The 15,624-nt window shown below is 47.4% G+C and overlaps 1 protein-coding gene across 2 annotated transcripts in view; it reads left to right on the top strand.

Annotated features, from left to right (window-relative positions):
• CARS1 (cysteinyl-tRNA synthetase 1) overlaps window positions 1-15,624 on the top strand; it is a 110,488-nt gene that overhangs the window by 321 nt on the left and 94,543 nt on the right. The window contains exons 2-3 of one of the 2 annotated variants that reach the window (XM_082269919.1): window positions 7,010-7,255; window positions 14,958-15,049. In XM_082269919.1, coding sequence (XP_082126045.1) covers window positions 7,010-7,255; window positions 14,958-15,049 — 338 coding nt within the window. The remainder of the gene's footprint in view (window positions 1-7,009; window positions 7,256-14,957; window positions 15,050-15,624) is intronic. The other variant, XM_082269920.1, reaches the window with a different exon arrangement.

The raw sequence follows: 15,624 nt of genomic DNA, 5'->3' as shown, positions 1-15,624 counted from the left end.
CCCATATGATTAGATCCCATGCATGTCCTATGAGAGGCTGACAGCTGCTGGAGGGTGCACTGGGAGGGGTCTGCTCCCTGGGGGGAGTACCTGGAACACAAGCAGTCTGTATTGCAGGCATTCATCCCCGGCCACAAACTGCCCTAAACAGAACTTCCTCTAGGTGTCGCTATATGGACCCGGGGGGGTTGATTTATTATTTGTTTTAAAGGGCCCTGTAAAACCCCCCACTCAGTAGTAGCCCCCAGCTCTGCAGATCCCCCCACTCATTTGTAACTCCGCCGATTCCCCCCCCCCCACTCATTTGTAACCCCCCAGCTCTGCCAATTCCCCCCCCCAATCATTTGTAACCCCCAGCTCTGCCGATTTCCCCCCCCCCCAACTCATTTGTAACCCCCCAGCTCTGCTGATTCCCCCCACTCATTTGTAACCCCCCAGCTCTGCTGATTCCTCTCCCACTCATTTGTAACCCCCAGCTCTGCTGATTTCCCCCCCCCCCCCACTCATTTGTAACACCCAGCTCTGCTGATTCCCCCCCCCCCCCCACTCATTTGTAACCCCCCAGCTCTGCTGATTCCCCCCTCACTCATTTGTAACCCCCAAGCTCTGCCGATTCCCCCCACTCATTTGTAACCCCCAGCTCTGCTGATTCCCCCCCCCCCCACTCATTTTTAACCCCCCAGCTCTGCTGATTCCCCCCCCCACTCATTTGTAACCCCCCAGCTCTGCTGATTCCCCCCCCACTCATTTGTAACCCTCAGCTCTGCCGATTTCCCCCCCACTCATTTGTAACCCCCCAGCTTTGCTGATTCCCCCCCCCCATTCATTTGTAACCCCCAGCTCTGCCGATTCCCCCCACTCATTTGTACCCCCCAGCACTGCTGATTTCCCCCCCCCACTCATTTTTAACCCCCCAGCTCTGCTGATTCCCCCCCCCCCACTCATTTGTAACCCTCAGCTCTGCCGATTTCCCCCCCCACTCATTTGTAACCCCCCAGCTCTGCTGATTCCCCTCCCCCCACTCATTTGTAACCCTCAGCTCTGCCGATTCCCCCCCCCACTCATTTGTAACCCCCCCAGCTCTGCTGATTCCCCCCCCCCATTCATTTGTAACCCCCAGCTCTGCCGATTCCCCCCACTCATTTGTAACCCTCATCTCTGCCGATTCCCCCCCCCCCACCCCACTCATTTTTAACCCCCAGCTCTGCTGATTTCCCCCACTCATTTGTAACCCCCAGCTCTGCCAATTCTCCCTCACTAATTCGTAACCCTCCAGCCCTGCTGATCCCCCCCCCCCCGCTCATTCGTAACTCTGCCGATCCCCCGCTCATTTGTAGCACCCAGCTCTGCTGATCCCCCGCTCATTTGTAACACCCAGCTCTGCTGATCCCCCGCTCAGTAGTACCCCCCAGCTCTGCCGATCCCCGCTCATTTGTAACACCCAGCTCTGCCGATCCCCGCTCATTTGTAACACCCAGCTCTGCTGATCCCCCGCTCATTTGTAACACCCAGCTCTGCTGATCCCCTGCTCAGTAGTACATCCCCAGCTCTGCCGATCCCCTTGCTCAGTGAGGAGAGGTCTGAGGGTTGATTGGGGGAAGGGACCCCCCCCCCTCCATACAGGAACAGAGATGAGGCTGTCAATCACTGGCTGTGTGTGTGCTGGAGCTCCCTCCCCTGTCACCTTTTATTGGTGTCAGGAAAACTTGTCAGAAGAGATTCATGCTGAGGAATGAGGCAGCAGACAGGGATGATGTCAGTGCAGTATTTGTTGTGTTGGGAAAGAGATCATTCTCTGTATTAGAGCATCATGATGGCGAATATTCCGTGCCCCCTCCCCCAGTCTTCCCAGTCTAAATGCTACCACACCCAGTGAGTGTTGCACCATATCGTAATCAGAGATTTTCTTTCACTTTTTGTTTCCTGGTTTCATATCCAGTCCATAAATAGCCGGAATGTGAAGAACACAGAAGTGTCGCTCCTGTATACTGAGAGGGCGGGGCTTGTTCACACAGGAAATCCCAGTTCTATATTGGACACACCCACCTGTGTTGTTACCAAATGCTAATAAAATTTACCTTTCTATTAAAGGGATTGTAAAGGCAGAAGGTTTTTTTTTTTTAATCTAAATGCATTCAGATAAAAAGAAAAAAAACACATGTGTGCGGCAGCCCCCCCCCCCCAATACTTACCTGAGCCCAACTTTATCCAGTGATATTGCAAGAGTGTCTCAGCTGCCTGGGTCTCCCCCTCCCCCCTCATTGGCTGAGACATAAGCACGGTGAGATTGGCTCCCATTGCTGTCAATCAAAGTCCTTCAGCAAATCAGGAGCGAGAGGGGGGCGGGGCTGTGTCAGGACTCTGTGTCTGAATGGACACAGGGAGCTGTGGCTCAGCTCAGGTGCCCCCATAGCAAAATGCTTGCTGTGGGGGCACCCAACAGGAGGGAGGGGCAAGGAGCAGGGAAGAGGGACCCGAGAAGAGGAAGATCTGGGCTGCTCTGTGCAAATCCACGGACCCCCCCCCCCCCCCCCCCGCGTGTGACCGGCAGACCCGATGTCCGCCGCTCACTCACGATCGTCCGTGACAGTGGGAGAAAGGCAGGCGGCTGATGTAAACAAGCCGCCTGTCATTCTCCCCTGTGTAGAAACACTGATCATACGGTTCTACTATGTAGGACCGTTGATCATTGGTCCTACAGCTCAAGCCACAGCCAATCACAGTTAGAATCACGCCCCTAGGGACACACACAGCCCCTCCCTCTCAAATAAAGTTAACCCCTTCACTATAAAATTACCCCTTCAGTGTAATTTTACAGTAACAGTGCATATGTATAGCACTGATTACTGTAGTAATGTCACTGGTAACCCCAAAAGTGTCAAAAATGTCAGTCAAGGGTCCGATCTGTCTGCCGCAATGTCGCAGTCTGGTAAAAAAAATCGCAGATCGCCGCCATTACGCGTTAAAAAAAAAACAATAAAAATGACAAAAATCTTTCCCTTTGTTAGTAAACGCAATAAATTTTGCGCAAAGCAATCAAAATACGCTTTTTGCGATTTTTATTTTACCAAACATATGTAGCATAATACAAATTGGCCGAAAATGTTAAAAAATTTTGATTTTTACATTTTTTGGGGGGAATTTCATATAAAAAAATGTGAAAAATATTGCTATTTTTGCAAAATTTACGCTCTTTTTTTGTTTATAGCGCATGATCAAAAAATCGCACAGGTGATCAAATACCACCAAAAGAAAGCTCTGTTTGTGGGGAAAAAAGGATGTCAAATTAATTCGGGTACAGCGTCGCACGACCGCGCAATTGTCCGTTAAAGTCACGCAGTGCCCAATCGCAAAATACCCCCCTGGTCAGGAAGGGGGTAAAATCTTCCGGGGCTCAAGTGGTTAATGCGACATGAATGCCATAGACAGCAATGTACACTCTTAAAAGTCGCTTGAAGGTCACATCTATGTCATGTCAATGCAGCAGTTGCAACAACCAAAGTCGCATCCAAGTCACCTCAATCTAAATTTGCAATAGAAATCGCATGACTTTGGAGTAGATTTAGACAGTTTGCTCATTCCAGAGTTCTGTTTTAAGCCCTCGTTCACACTAAATGCGGCTTTAAAATCGTGCGACTTTACTTGAAATCGCACAATTTCAAATCCGCATGTCAGTGCAACTTCAGGTGCGACTTGGCTGACATCTGTGTGACTTCATGCACAGATGTCTATGCCAGGCTCACCTGAAATCGCCTAAAATAGTGCAGGAACTTTTTTCCAATCAGGGCAGCACTGCAAAGTTGGTTCCATTGCCACTAATGGGGTGTGACTTGTCATGCAATTTGGACCTGTCAAATGACGCATGACAAGTCGCACTGGTGTAAACGTGGGCCTAATACACACTGGCGGTATGTAGGATAAAATGTTGCTTGTTTAATATTGCAAGCGTGTCAGTGTGTAAACATTACAGCGTGTTGCGACTTGCCATGCAACTTTGGGCACATAAAGTCGCATTACAAGTCGCAGTCCATGTGTTTCAATGGAAGCTGTTTAAGTCTATGTGGCTTAAAGTAGCAGCGACCTTTAAAAAGGTTACTGCACAACTTTGTCATGTAACTTGAGTGCCATAGATGGCAATGAAAACTCTTAAAAGTCGCATCTTAATATTCTCAATGCAACAGTTGTGCAGCAGTCAAAGCCAAAGTCGCATCCAAGTTGCATCGTAACGTTGCAATGGAAATCGCATAACTTTGGAGTTGCACAAGTTTGAACAGAGCCTGAAAGATTTAAAACTGAACTCCAAACACACAAGCTTTCATGCAGATCTATTCCCCAGTTGCTACAAATTTCCTTATATAATCCAGATATTTCCTTGTAAAAGTAGCAATGACTTCATCACTGTGCTGTACATAGCCTGTGCAGAGAGCAGAGCCGTGGGAGGGACCCAGCAGACTCCACCCACTACAGGCTGGCTGCAGAAAACTATAGGAGGGGGCGGAGACAAGACCAGTCACCCTGCACAAGGAGAGAGAGAGCAGCAGTGAGCGGTCTTTATTACAGAGGGAAAGTCTCACACTGGATTACTGCACAGATCTGGAAGAAATACACAAAACACAGCAAGATTCAAGAAGAATACACATGATGGATGGATTTAGACAGTTTGCTTATCCCGGAGTTCAGCTTTAATACGTACTGGCAGTACATAGGATAAAATGAAGACGGTTTCAGTATTACAAGAATGTCGCTGTGTAAACATTTCAACATGCTGTGAGAATAGCCAGAACCTCAACGCTAAGGCCATGTTTATGTTTACAACTCTGGCAGGGGTCATGTGATTGTAGGCAGACACACCCACTCAGGAAGTGCACTGGGAGCCATATTTGAATATCTACAGAGCAAAAGCAGGTAATAGCCTGAAGCAAAGTTTTCTAAAATGCTAAAGATTGCCAAAAATGTCAGAAGATAGTTGGGACACACATTTGAACCGCCAATCAATGCCCATCAGTGCCTCCTCATCAGTGCAGCCCATCAGTGCCTCCTCATCGGTGCAGCCCATCAGTGCCTCCTCATCGGTGCAGCCCATCAGTGCCTCCCCATCAGTGCCTCCTCATCGGTGCAGCCCATCAGTGCCTCCTCATCGGTGCAGCCCATCAGTGCCTCCTCATCGGTGCAGCCCATCAGTGCCTCCTCATCGGTGCAGCCCATCAGTGCCTCCTCATCGGTGCAGCCCATCAGTGCCTCCCCATCAGTGCCTCCTCATCGGTGCAGCCCATCAGTGCCTCCTCATCGGTGCAGCCCATCAGTGCCTCCTCATCGGTGCAGCCCATCAGTGCCTCCCCATCAGTGCCTCCTCATTGGTGCAGCCCATCAGTGCCTCCCCATGAGTGCCTCCTCATCGGTGCCGCCCATGAGTGCCTCCTCATCGGTGCCGCCCATGAGTGCCTCCTCATCGGTGCCGCCCATGAGTGCCTCCTCATCGGTGCCGCCCATGAGTGCCTCCTCATCGGTGCCGCCCATGAGTGCCTCCTCATCGGTGCCGCCCATCAGTGCCTCCTCATCGGTGCAGCCCATCAGTGCTTCCTCATCAGCGCTAATGTTTTTTTGGTTTTTTTTTTTTCAAAATTTTCGTTTTGTTTTTTATCATTTTATCACCTCCTGGGTTTATTATTTTTTGATAAATACCATTAAAAGAAATTTCTATTTTGTGTGAAAAAAAGATAATAAAAATTCCATATGAGTACAGTGTTCAATGAACGCGCAATTGTCATTCAAAATACAACAGCGCTGAAAGATGGCAGTTTATGGTCCTCGGTTGGTTAAGCATACAATAGGCATGTTAGGGAAAGCTGTACTGTAGGCAGCTGCTAATTGATCTGATCTACAACTGATTGCAAGCTTTGAGCAACAGAACAGATGTATAGTCATTCTTACACTATTTAACCACTTCAATACCGGACACTTTCACCCCCTTCCTGCCCAGGACAATTTCCAGCTTTCAGCGCTGTCACTGACAGATTTTAAGCACTTCGGCTCTGGAAGGTTTTACCCCCTTAAAGCGGAGTTCCACCCAAAAGTGGAACTTCCGCTTTAAATACTGTTAACCCCAATGTGTCATGTAATTTTTTTGAGGGGGGGGGGAGCGGGTAACTAGATTTGACAGGTACCCACTCATACTTCTGCTTGAGCCGCCTAAGTTCTCCTCTCCCCCTCCCTCCCTGCAATCTTCTGAGACACGTCACAGCTCCCAGAGGATTGCCTGGCCATTCAGAACGCATGACATCACTTCCTGTTTTTTACATGGAGGCCCGATCAGAGCCAAATGCAGCTTTGATCGCGTCTTCGGCGGCCGTGCAGGCTGGTTGTCCGGGTCTCCCGGTGGGACGGGAGACACGGGTGAGCCGTGGGAGGGGGGGGGGGGGAACGTCCCCTCCCGCTCCTTGTAATGACAGCCGAGTGGCTTCTCAGCCGCATTGGTTGTCATTACAAGACAGCCGACCGTCAGCTATGGACACCGGTACCGGGGTGATGCCTCTAGCTGCAGACATCACTCCGGTACAAGCACTTTCCTGAAATATCGGCAATATCGGTAACCTCAGGGGCCGATTCCGATATATCGGGGAAAGTGTATATCGGCACCTGATATATCAGTGTTGCCGATAATCGGTCGATCCCTAATTTCAGATACCATAATTTCAGTCAGTGTGACTGACTACTACTAGCTATACCATAATTCGGAGAAATGAGAAGCATTACAGACATATTGGGGGTGATTTACTAAAACTGGAGAGTGCAAAATCTGGTGCAGCTCTGCATTGAAACCAATCAGCTTCCAGGTTTTAATTTCGGAGCATAGATGAACAAGGTTAAAAGCTGTACCAGATTCTGAGTGCTCCCAGTTTTAGTAAATCTCCCCCCATTGTGGTATGATTGGACGGCTGACATTACTTGGACCGGTGCATGCTGTTGCTGGTCATGCCTGTGTACTGAATGCCGTGTAACTCTCTTACAGCTCTGAGTCTCCAGTCCATTCTGAACATTAGCGACCAGAAGGGCCGTCTGTCCGCGTTACACGACTACCTCAGCTTCCGTAGTTACATCCAGGGCTACACTTTCTCTCAGGCCGACGTAGATGTGTTCAGGCAGCTGGCAGGACCCCCTCCGGACCATTACTTCCACGTGGTTCGATGGTACAGGCACATAGCGGCCATCTCGCCTGATACCCCAGCACAGAGCACCTCAAATAACGCACATTCATGTGAGTAATTCCGTGTGTTAGCATGTCTGTGTGAGTAATCTGTGTGTTAGCATGTACAGTCAGGTCCATAAATATTGGGACATCGACACAATTCTAATCTTTTTGGCTCTATACACCACCACAATGGATTTGAAATGAAACAAACAAGATGCGTTTAAGAGCCGGTTCACACAGGCGTGACCCGACTTGCCGGGGCGACCTGTGAAATCGCGGTGTGCAGCTCGCACCGCGACTTCGGAGCGGCCGGCACGGAGTTCATATCATTGAAGTCAATGCAGGTCGCTCCAGGTCGCCCCAAAGAAGCTCAGGACCCTTTTTCTAAGTCGGAGCGACTTGTGTCGCTCCTATTAGAACGGGTCCTGTGCTACTCTATGGCAGGCGACTTGTCAGGCGACCAGGTCGCCTGACAACTCGCCCCATTGTGAACGGGGTCTTAACTGCAGACTTTCAGCTTTAATTTGAGGGTATTTACATCCAAATCGGGTAAAAGGTGTAGGAATTACAACAGTTTGTATATGTGTCTCCCACTTTTTAAGGGACCAAAAGTAATGGGACAATTGGCTGCTCAGCTGTTCCATGGCCAGGTGTGTGTTATTCCCTCATTATACCATTTACAAGGAGCAGATAAAAGGTCCAGAGTTAATTTCAAGTGTGCTATTTGCGTTTGGAATCTGTTACTGTCAACTCTCAACATGAGATCCAAAGAGCTGTGACTATCAGTGAAGCAAGCCATCATTAGGCTGAAAAAACAAAACAAACCCATCAGAGAGATAAGAAAAACATTAGGTGTGGCCAAATCAACTGTTTGGAACATCCTTAAAAAGAAAGAACGCACCGGTGAGCTCAGCAACACCAAAAGACCCGGAAGACCACGGAAAACAACTGTGGTGGATGACCGAAGAATTCTTTTTTTGGTGAAGAAAACACCCTTCACAACAGTTGGCCAGATCAAGATCACTCTCCAGGAGGTAGGTGTATGTGTGTCAAAGTCAACAATCAATAGAAGACTTCACCAGAGTGAATACAGAGGGTTCACCACAAGATGTAAACCATTGGTGAGCCTCAAAAACAGGAAGGCCAGATTAGAATTTGCCAAACAACATCTAAAAAAGCCTTCACAGTTCTGGAACAACATCCTATGGACAGATGAGACCAAGATCAACTTGTACCAGAGTGATGGGAAGAGAAGAGTATGGAGAAGGAAAGGAACTGCTCATGATCCAAAGCATACCACCTCATCAGTGAAGCATGGTGGTGGTAGTGTCATGGCGTGGGCATGTATGGCTGCCAATGGAACTGGTTCTCTTGTATTTATTGATGATGTGACTGCTGACAAAAGCAGACGGATGAATTCTAAAGTGTTTCGGGCAATATTATCTGCTCATATTCAGCCAAATGCTTCAGAACTCATTGGACGGCGCTTCACAGTGCAGATGGACAATGATCCGAAGCATACTGCGAAAGCAACCAAAGAGTTTTTTAAGGGAAAGAAGTGGAATGTTATGCAATGGCCAAGTCAATCACCTGCCCTGAATCCAATTAAGCATGCATTTCACTTGCTGAAGACAAAACTAAAGGGAAAATGCCCCAAGAACAAGCAGGAACTGAAGACGGTTGCAGTAGAGGCCTGGCAGAGCATCACCAGGGATGAAACCCAGCGTCTGGTGATGTCTATGCGTTCCAAACTTCAGGCTGTAATTGACTGCAAAGGATTTGCAACCAAGTATTAAAAAGTAAAAGTTTGATTTATGATTGTTAATCTGTCCCATTACTTTTGGTCCCTTAAAAAGTGGGAGGCACATATACAAACTGTTGTAATTCCTACACCGTTCACCTGATTTGGATGTAAATACCCTCAAATTAAAGCTGAAAGTCTGCAGTTAAAGCACATCTTGTTTGTTTCATTTCAAATCTATTGTGGTGGTGTATAGAGCCAAAAAGATTAGAATTGTGTCAATGTCCCAATATTTGTGGACCTGACTATGTGTGTGTGTGTGTAATCCGTGTTCCTGTAATCCGTGTGTTAGCATGTCTGTGTGAATAATCCGTGTGTTAGCATGTCTGTGAGTAACCTGGTTTGTATAGCTGGACGCACACACTACTGACTGACTTAGATGTAATTGTTGTAGATACAATAACATTAAAATCTGGTCCTGGATCCATTTGTATAACAAGGATATATGCAAAAAGAAAATAGGACTTTGTAGGAAGCCACTAGTAATCCCATAAAGGAACACGAGTACTCAGTTGATAAAATGTAAAAATGTATTGTGACAACATTAAAAATCTATTAAAACCAAATCATGAAAAAGCATGAGTGGAAAATACAAAGCAATGTCTCCCCGGTACAAAGCGACGTCTCCCCGGTACAAAGCGACGTCTCCCCGGTACAAAGCGACGTCTCCCCGGTACAAAGCGACGTCTCCCCGGTACAAAGCGGCGTCTCCCCGGTACAAAGCGGCGTCTCCCCAGTCAGGGTACATGTAAAACAGGGAGACCTGTTAGAACACCTGTTTTATACTAGTAAACGCTGATTCTGCAATGATCTAGAAAATTTTCGGGTCTCGCAGGTATCCCAAGTTGCATTTGCCAATGGATCGCATCTTGGGATACTTGTGGGACCTGGATATTTTCTAGATCATTGCAGAATCTGCGTTTACTAGTATAAAACGGGTATTCTAAGAGGTCTCCCTGTTATACATGTACCCTGACTGGGGAGAGGTTGCTCTGTACTGGGGAGAGGTTGCTCTGTACTGGGGAGAGGTTGCTCTGTACTGGGGAGAGGTTGCTCTGTACTGGGGAGAGGTTGCTCTGTACTGGGGAGAGGTTGGGTGAGGTTGCTCTGTACTGGGGAGAGGTTGGGTGAGGTTTCTCTGTACTGGGGAGAGGTTGGGTGATGTTGCTCTGTACTGGGGAGAGGTTGGGTGATGTTGCTCTGTACTGGGGAGAGGTTGGGTGAGGTTTCTCTGTACTGGGGAGAGGTTGGGTGATGTTGCTCTGTACTGGGGAGAGGTTGGGTGATGTTGCTCTGTACTGGGGAGATGTTGGGTGAGGTTTCTCTGTACTGGGGAGATGTTGAGTGATATTGCTCTGTACTGGGAAGATGTTGGAAGATGTTGCTCTGTACTGGGGAGATGTTGGGAGATGTTGCTCTGTACTGGGGAGCTCTTGCTCTGTTCCGGGGAGCTCTTGCTCCGTACCGAGGAGCTCTTGCTCCGTACCGGGGAGTTCTTGCTCCGTACCGGGGAGTTCTTGCTCCGTACCGGGGAGTTCTTGCTCCGTACCGGGGAGTTCTTGCTCCGTACCGGGGAGTTCTTGCTCTGTACCGGGGAGACAACGCTTTGTATTTTCCACACATGCTTTTTCATGATTTGGTTTTAATACTTTTTTAATGTTGTCACAATAAATGTGTTCCTTTATGGCAGGGGTAATTAATTAGAATTCAAGGAGGTCCGGTCGCTAAAATTTTCTTTGGGCCGAGGTCCGAATCTGAAGTCTTTGCTATGACTCAGAAAGATGGGCAAAACAAAACGTGTCCATCAGCGTTGCTCTTAACATAAAATATGCCCATTTGAGTGCCCCTTAACATAAAATGTGTCTATCAGCGTGACCCTTAGCATAAAATTTGCCCATCAGCGTGACCCTTAACATAAAATAAGGGGCACGCTGATGGGCACATTTTATGTTAGGGGGCACTCTGATGGGCACATTTTATGTTAGGGGGCACGCTGATGGGCACATTTTATGTTAGGGTGCACGCTGATGGGCACATTTTGTAAGGGGGCACACTGATGGGCAAAACAAAACGTGTCCATTAGTGTTGCTCTTAACATAAAATATGCCCATTAGAGTGCCCCTTAACATAAAATGTGGCCATCAGAGTGCCCCCTAGCATAAAATTTGCCCATCGGCGTGACCCTTAGCATAAAATTTGCCCATCAGCGTGCCCCCTAGCATAAAATGTGCCCATCGGCGTGACCCTTAGCATAAAATTTGCCCATCAGCATGCCCCCAGCATAAAATGTGCCCATCGGCGTGACCCTTAGCATAAAATTTGCCCATCAGCGTGCCCCTTAACATAAAATATGCCCATCAGCGTGACCCTTAACATAAAATAAGGGGAACGCTGATTGTCACATTTTATGTTAGGGGGCACTCTGATGGCCACATTTTATGTTAGGGGGCACTTTGATGGGCACATTTTATGTTAGGGGGCATTCTGATGGGCACATTTTATGTTAGGGGGCATTCTGATGGGCACATTTTATGTTAGGGGGCACTTTGATGGGCACATTTTATGTTAGGGGGCACTTTGATGGGCACATTTTATGTTAGGGGGCATTCTAATGGGACCATTTTATGTTAAGGGGCACGCTGATGGGCAAAACAAAACGTGTCTATCAGTGTTGCTCTTAACATTAAATATGCCCATTAGAGTGTCCCTTAACATAAAATATGCCCATTAGAGTGCCCTTTAACATAAAATATGCCCATTAGAGTGCCCCTTAACATAAAATGTGCCCATCAGCGTGACCCTTAACATAAAATAAGGCGCAAGCTGATGGGTACATTTTATCTTAGGGGGCACTCTAATAGGCATATTTTATTTTATGGGGCACTCTAATGGACACAAATGTGTGCCCCTTAACAAAATATGCCCATCAGTCTGTATTTTATAAAACTGTGCCCCACATACCTTTGGGAGCGAAAAATGTGGGAGCCAGGAGCAGCGAACATCAGGGGGGCAGGGCGTGCATGTGATGTCCCGTGGCTAGGCTGAGTGTGAGAGTCAGGAGCCGCAGTTAGGAGCAGGGGGGCGGGGCGCGCACGTGACGTCACGCCCCAACTCGCGGCTGGCTGGGAGGGAGCCGAAGAAAGAAGCAGGGGGCGGGGCGTACACACGGACTGTCACTGGTTGCTGGGACACCCGCGGTCCCAGCAAACCAATGATTACTTACGGTGGCGGCCTGACGGGTCCGGGCGGAAGCCTCGTGCGGGCCGCTCCTGGACCGCGGGCCGCCATTTAGTGACGGCTGAGCTGCTTTATGGGATTACTAGTGGCTACCTACAAAGTCCTATTTTCTTTCTCTTTTTTTTTTTTGCAATATATTTGTTTGAATGTGGTGCCACATATATTTGAGTCCTGTCTCGTATCTTGTTTTGTATAACAAGGATGTTTTCTGTTGTTTGGATCAGAACATTTAAAGAAGTCTTCCTCCATACTCTCCTTCTGTCCCTCCATACTGCCAGGGGACAAAGTGTATGTATCACTGTGTCACATTTTGATGGGGTTGAGGATGCAAAAATAGCATGGGTGACAACATGCCCAAACTGCTGTGTGACCACATTGCTCAGTAGGAGAGGAATAACTAGCTAATTGTGATTGACAGCACTTTTCTTCGGCTGCAGGCATGCAGCCAAGACCAGCGCTGTCACATTCTTATGCAGGGAGAGGGAACGCGCCTGAAAAATGATCTGGAACACATACACAGGGCTGGCCACCAGGGGCGCTCACAGCAGGGGGCGTGGTAACAACTGAGCTCAACTTGAGCTCCACAATAGGAATGCCCTCAAATCAGGAAGGGATATTATATCGTGAATCATTCAACATATCTATTTTTAAAATATAATATTTATTTAAGTAGTTGTAAACCTCAGACATGAAATATGACCAAAGCATATCCCTCTATAGTGTGTACTTGTCCCAATCCCGAACACTACGTGTCATTTCTGTCTACTGCCTCCTTCCTCTGCTGTTAGCATGAGTCACTTCTGAAGAGTTTTCCTGATACCAAGAGAAAAATGGTGACGGGGAGGGATCTCCATCAGATGGACAGCCTTAGCTCTGTTCCTGTGTGCAGTGTGGAGGGGGGGGGGGTTGTCCCTTCACTCCCCTCCCCTCCAATCAGCTCCCAGAGCTCTCCTGACTGAGCACTGCAGATTGTGACTTCAGCTTTCTGTCCCTTTCTTATGAACTCTCAGAGTAGAGTAGAGAAGACGGCAGATAAACAGGTACAACTTATGTAGGAGGATTTGTTTCATCACTGTGTATCATCTGAGGCCAATCACTTCAGTTGGTACATGTAAGGATTTACAACCACTTTAAGATGAATCAAGAGACCAGATATATTCAGATATATTGGGCAGACTAGATGGGCCAAATGGTTCTTATCTGCCGACACATTCTATGTTTCTAAGAGACCAGCAAGCATTCTTTTATTCCTCATTAGACTTCTTCTTTAAGTGATTACATGCAATAACTAAGTGCGCGTTTTTTATCCTTCTTTTAACCACTTCAGCCTCGGAAGGTTTTACCCCATTCCTGACCAGGCCCTATTTTCCGATTCGGCACTGCGTTACTTTAACTGACAATTGCGAGTTGTGCGACGCTGTACCCAAACGAAATGTATGTCCTTTTTTTTCCCACAAATAGAGCTTTCTTTTGTCGGTATTTGATAACCTGTGGGATTTTTATTTTTTGTGCTATAAACAAAAAAAGAGCGACAATTTTGAAAAAAAAAAAACCCATATTTTTCACATTCTGCTATATAACAGTCCCAAAAAAAATTAAAAAATCAACATTTTTTAAACATTTTAGGCCAATTTGTTTTCTGCTACATATTTTTGGTAAAATAAATCGAAATAAGCGTATTTTGATTGATTTGCGCAAAAGTTATTGCGTTTACTAACTACGGGAAAGATTTGTCATTTTTTTTTTTTTTTACTAGTAATGGCGGCGATCTGCGATTTTTAGCAGGGCTGCGACATTGCGGTGGACAGATCGGACCCCTAACTGACATTTTTGGGGGGACCAGTGACATTACTACAGTAATTAGTGCTAAAAATATGCACTGTTACTGTAATAATTCCATTGGCAGGGGTTAATGTATGCCTATATGCTTACTGTGTGTGTGGGGGGGTTGAGGTCCTATGACAGGCACAGAGCGATCGGGGTTGTAGCTTAGCTGAAACTGCTGATCTGTCCCTGTCTGTCTCACAGAAGATCCGCCTGCTTTGTTTACATAAGCAGGCGGGTCTTCTCTCCGTTTCCCGGACAATTGCCGCCTTCCTCCCGCGGCCCACCTCTCGCTGTGTCTAAACACAGCGGGAGCGCCGAAACCGCATGCAGTCCAGTCACATAGTACTACGTGACTGGACGCAGGGGAGCCGGCAAGCAGTTAAAGAATTTTTAATATAATTTTTAAAAACAATGCAAATAAATGAAAAATACCACACATGCTACAATGTTTGTTAAGTTGGAGAGAATTTGGATTCCTTTCCTCTCTGAAAGTAAAACTAAACCCATTGGTTTAAAGAGGAACTACCTTTTCTTTAACGGTTTAACCACTTCTGGACCAGGCTGTAGGTGTACCAAAATGTTTGGGCCTACCTAAACAGTCACTTCAATTGTATCAAGTCGGTTGGGCCATCAGACTATAAGGGAGATTTACTAAAACCGGTGCACTCAGAATCTGGTGCAGCTGTGCATGGTAGCCAATCAGCTTTTAACTTCAGCTTGTTCAATTGGGCTTTGTCGGTAAAACCTGGAACCTGATTGGCTACCATGCAGAGCTGCACTAAATTTTGCACTCTCCAGTTTTCCTAAATCAACCCCGATGTGTCTAGTACATCAAATGGAGATTTTAATTTTCAAATGAAGTCTCTGTTGTAATTCTCTAACTTTGTTCTTTTTCTTGTGCAGGCAAAGGGAGACGTACACAGCCTCCGTGGTCGCCCCCAGACGCAACAGAGCAACCCAAACTGTGCCTGTACAACAGTCTAACTCGAACTAAGGTGCAAAATGCGGTGTTTGTGTTTTTAAAATGTTCAAAGAAAAAATGGGAGGGAAAAATTATCAGCTTTCAGCAAATCAAAGATTTGGGAGGTCTGACTCTGCACTCACAATCAAGCTATATTTAGGAGTTTACTCAGGGTGCCATAAGGCCTGAATTTTAGTGTAAGGCTCTTTTCACACAGGTGGTGCGCCCGGCGGAATCTGTTTTGCTCAGCGGGGGATCGATCCACCGATCCCCGCTGAGCAGGCGGATAACAGCTCCGTCTCCGCTCTGTGTGCACAGACGGAGATGTCAGAGCCACGCTGTCCTCTATGGGAGATCGGATGAGAACTGACCGCCTGTCCATTCTCATCCGATCCGATCCCCAGACGGATGGAAAATAGGCTTTCCATCCATCCGGATTTCATTGACCGGATCCGATAGCAGTGGGTGTCAGCGGAGATGTCTCCGCTGACATCCGCCGCTTCATAGGGCTGCATGGAGCATCCGATCAGGTCCGCCTGAAATTTTAGTGTAAGGCTCTTTTCACATGGGCGCGCACCGCCCAACGGAGTCTGTTTTGCTCAGCTGGGG

Source organism: Pelophylax lessonae (assembly GCF_965119305.1).
Source record: "Pelophylax lessonae genome assembly, chromosome: 10".
NCBI lineage: Eukaryota > Metazoa > Chordata > Amphibia > Anura > Ranidae > Pelophylax > Pelophylax lessonae.
This window is presented reverse-complemented; position numbering and strand designations above follow the sequence as displayed.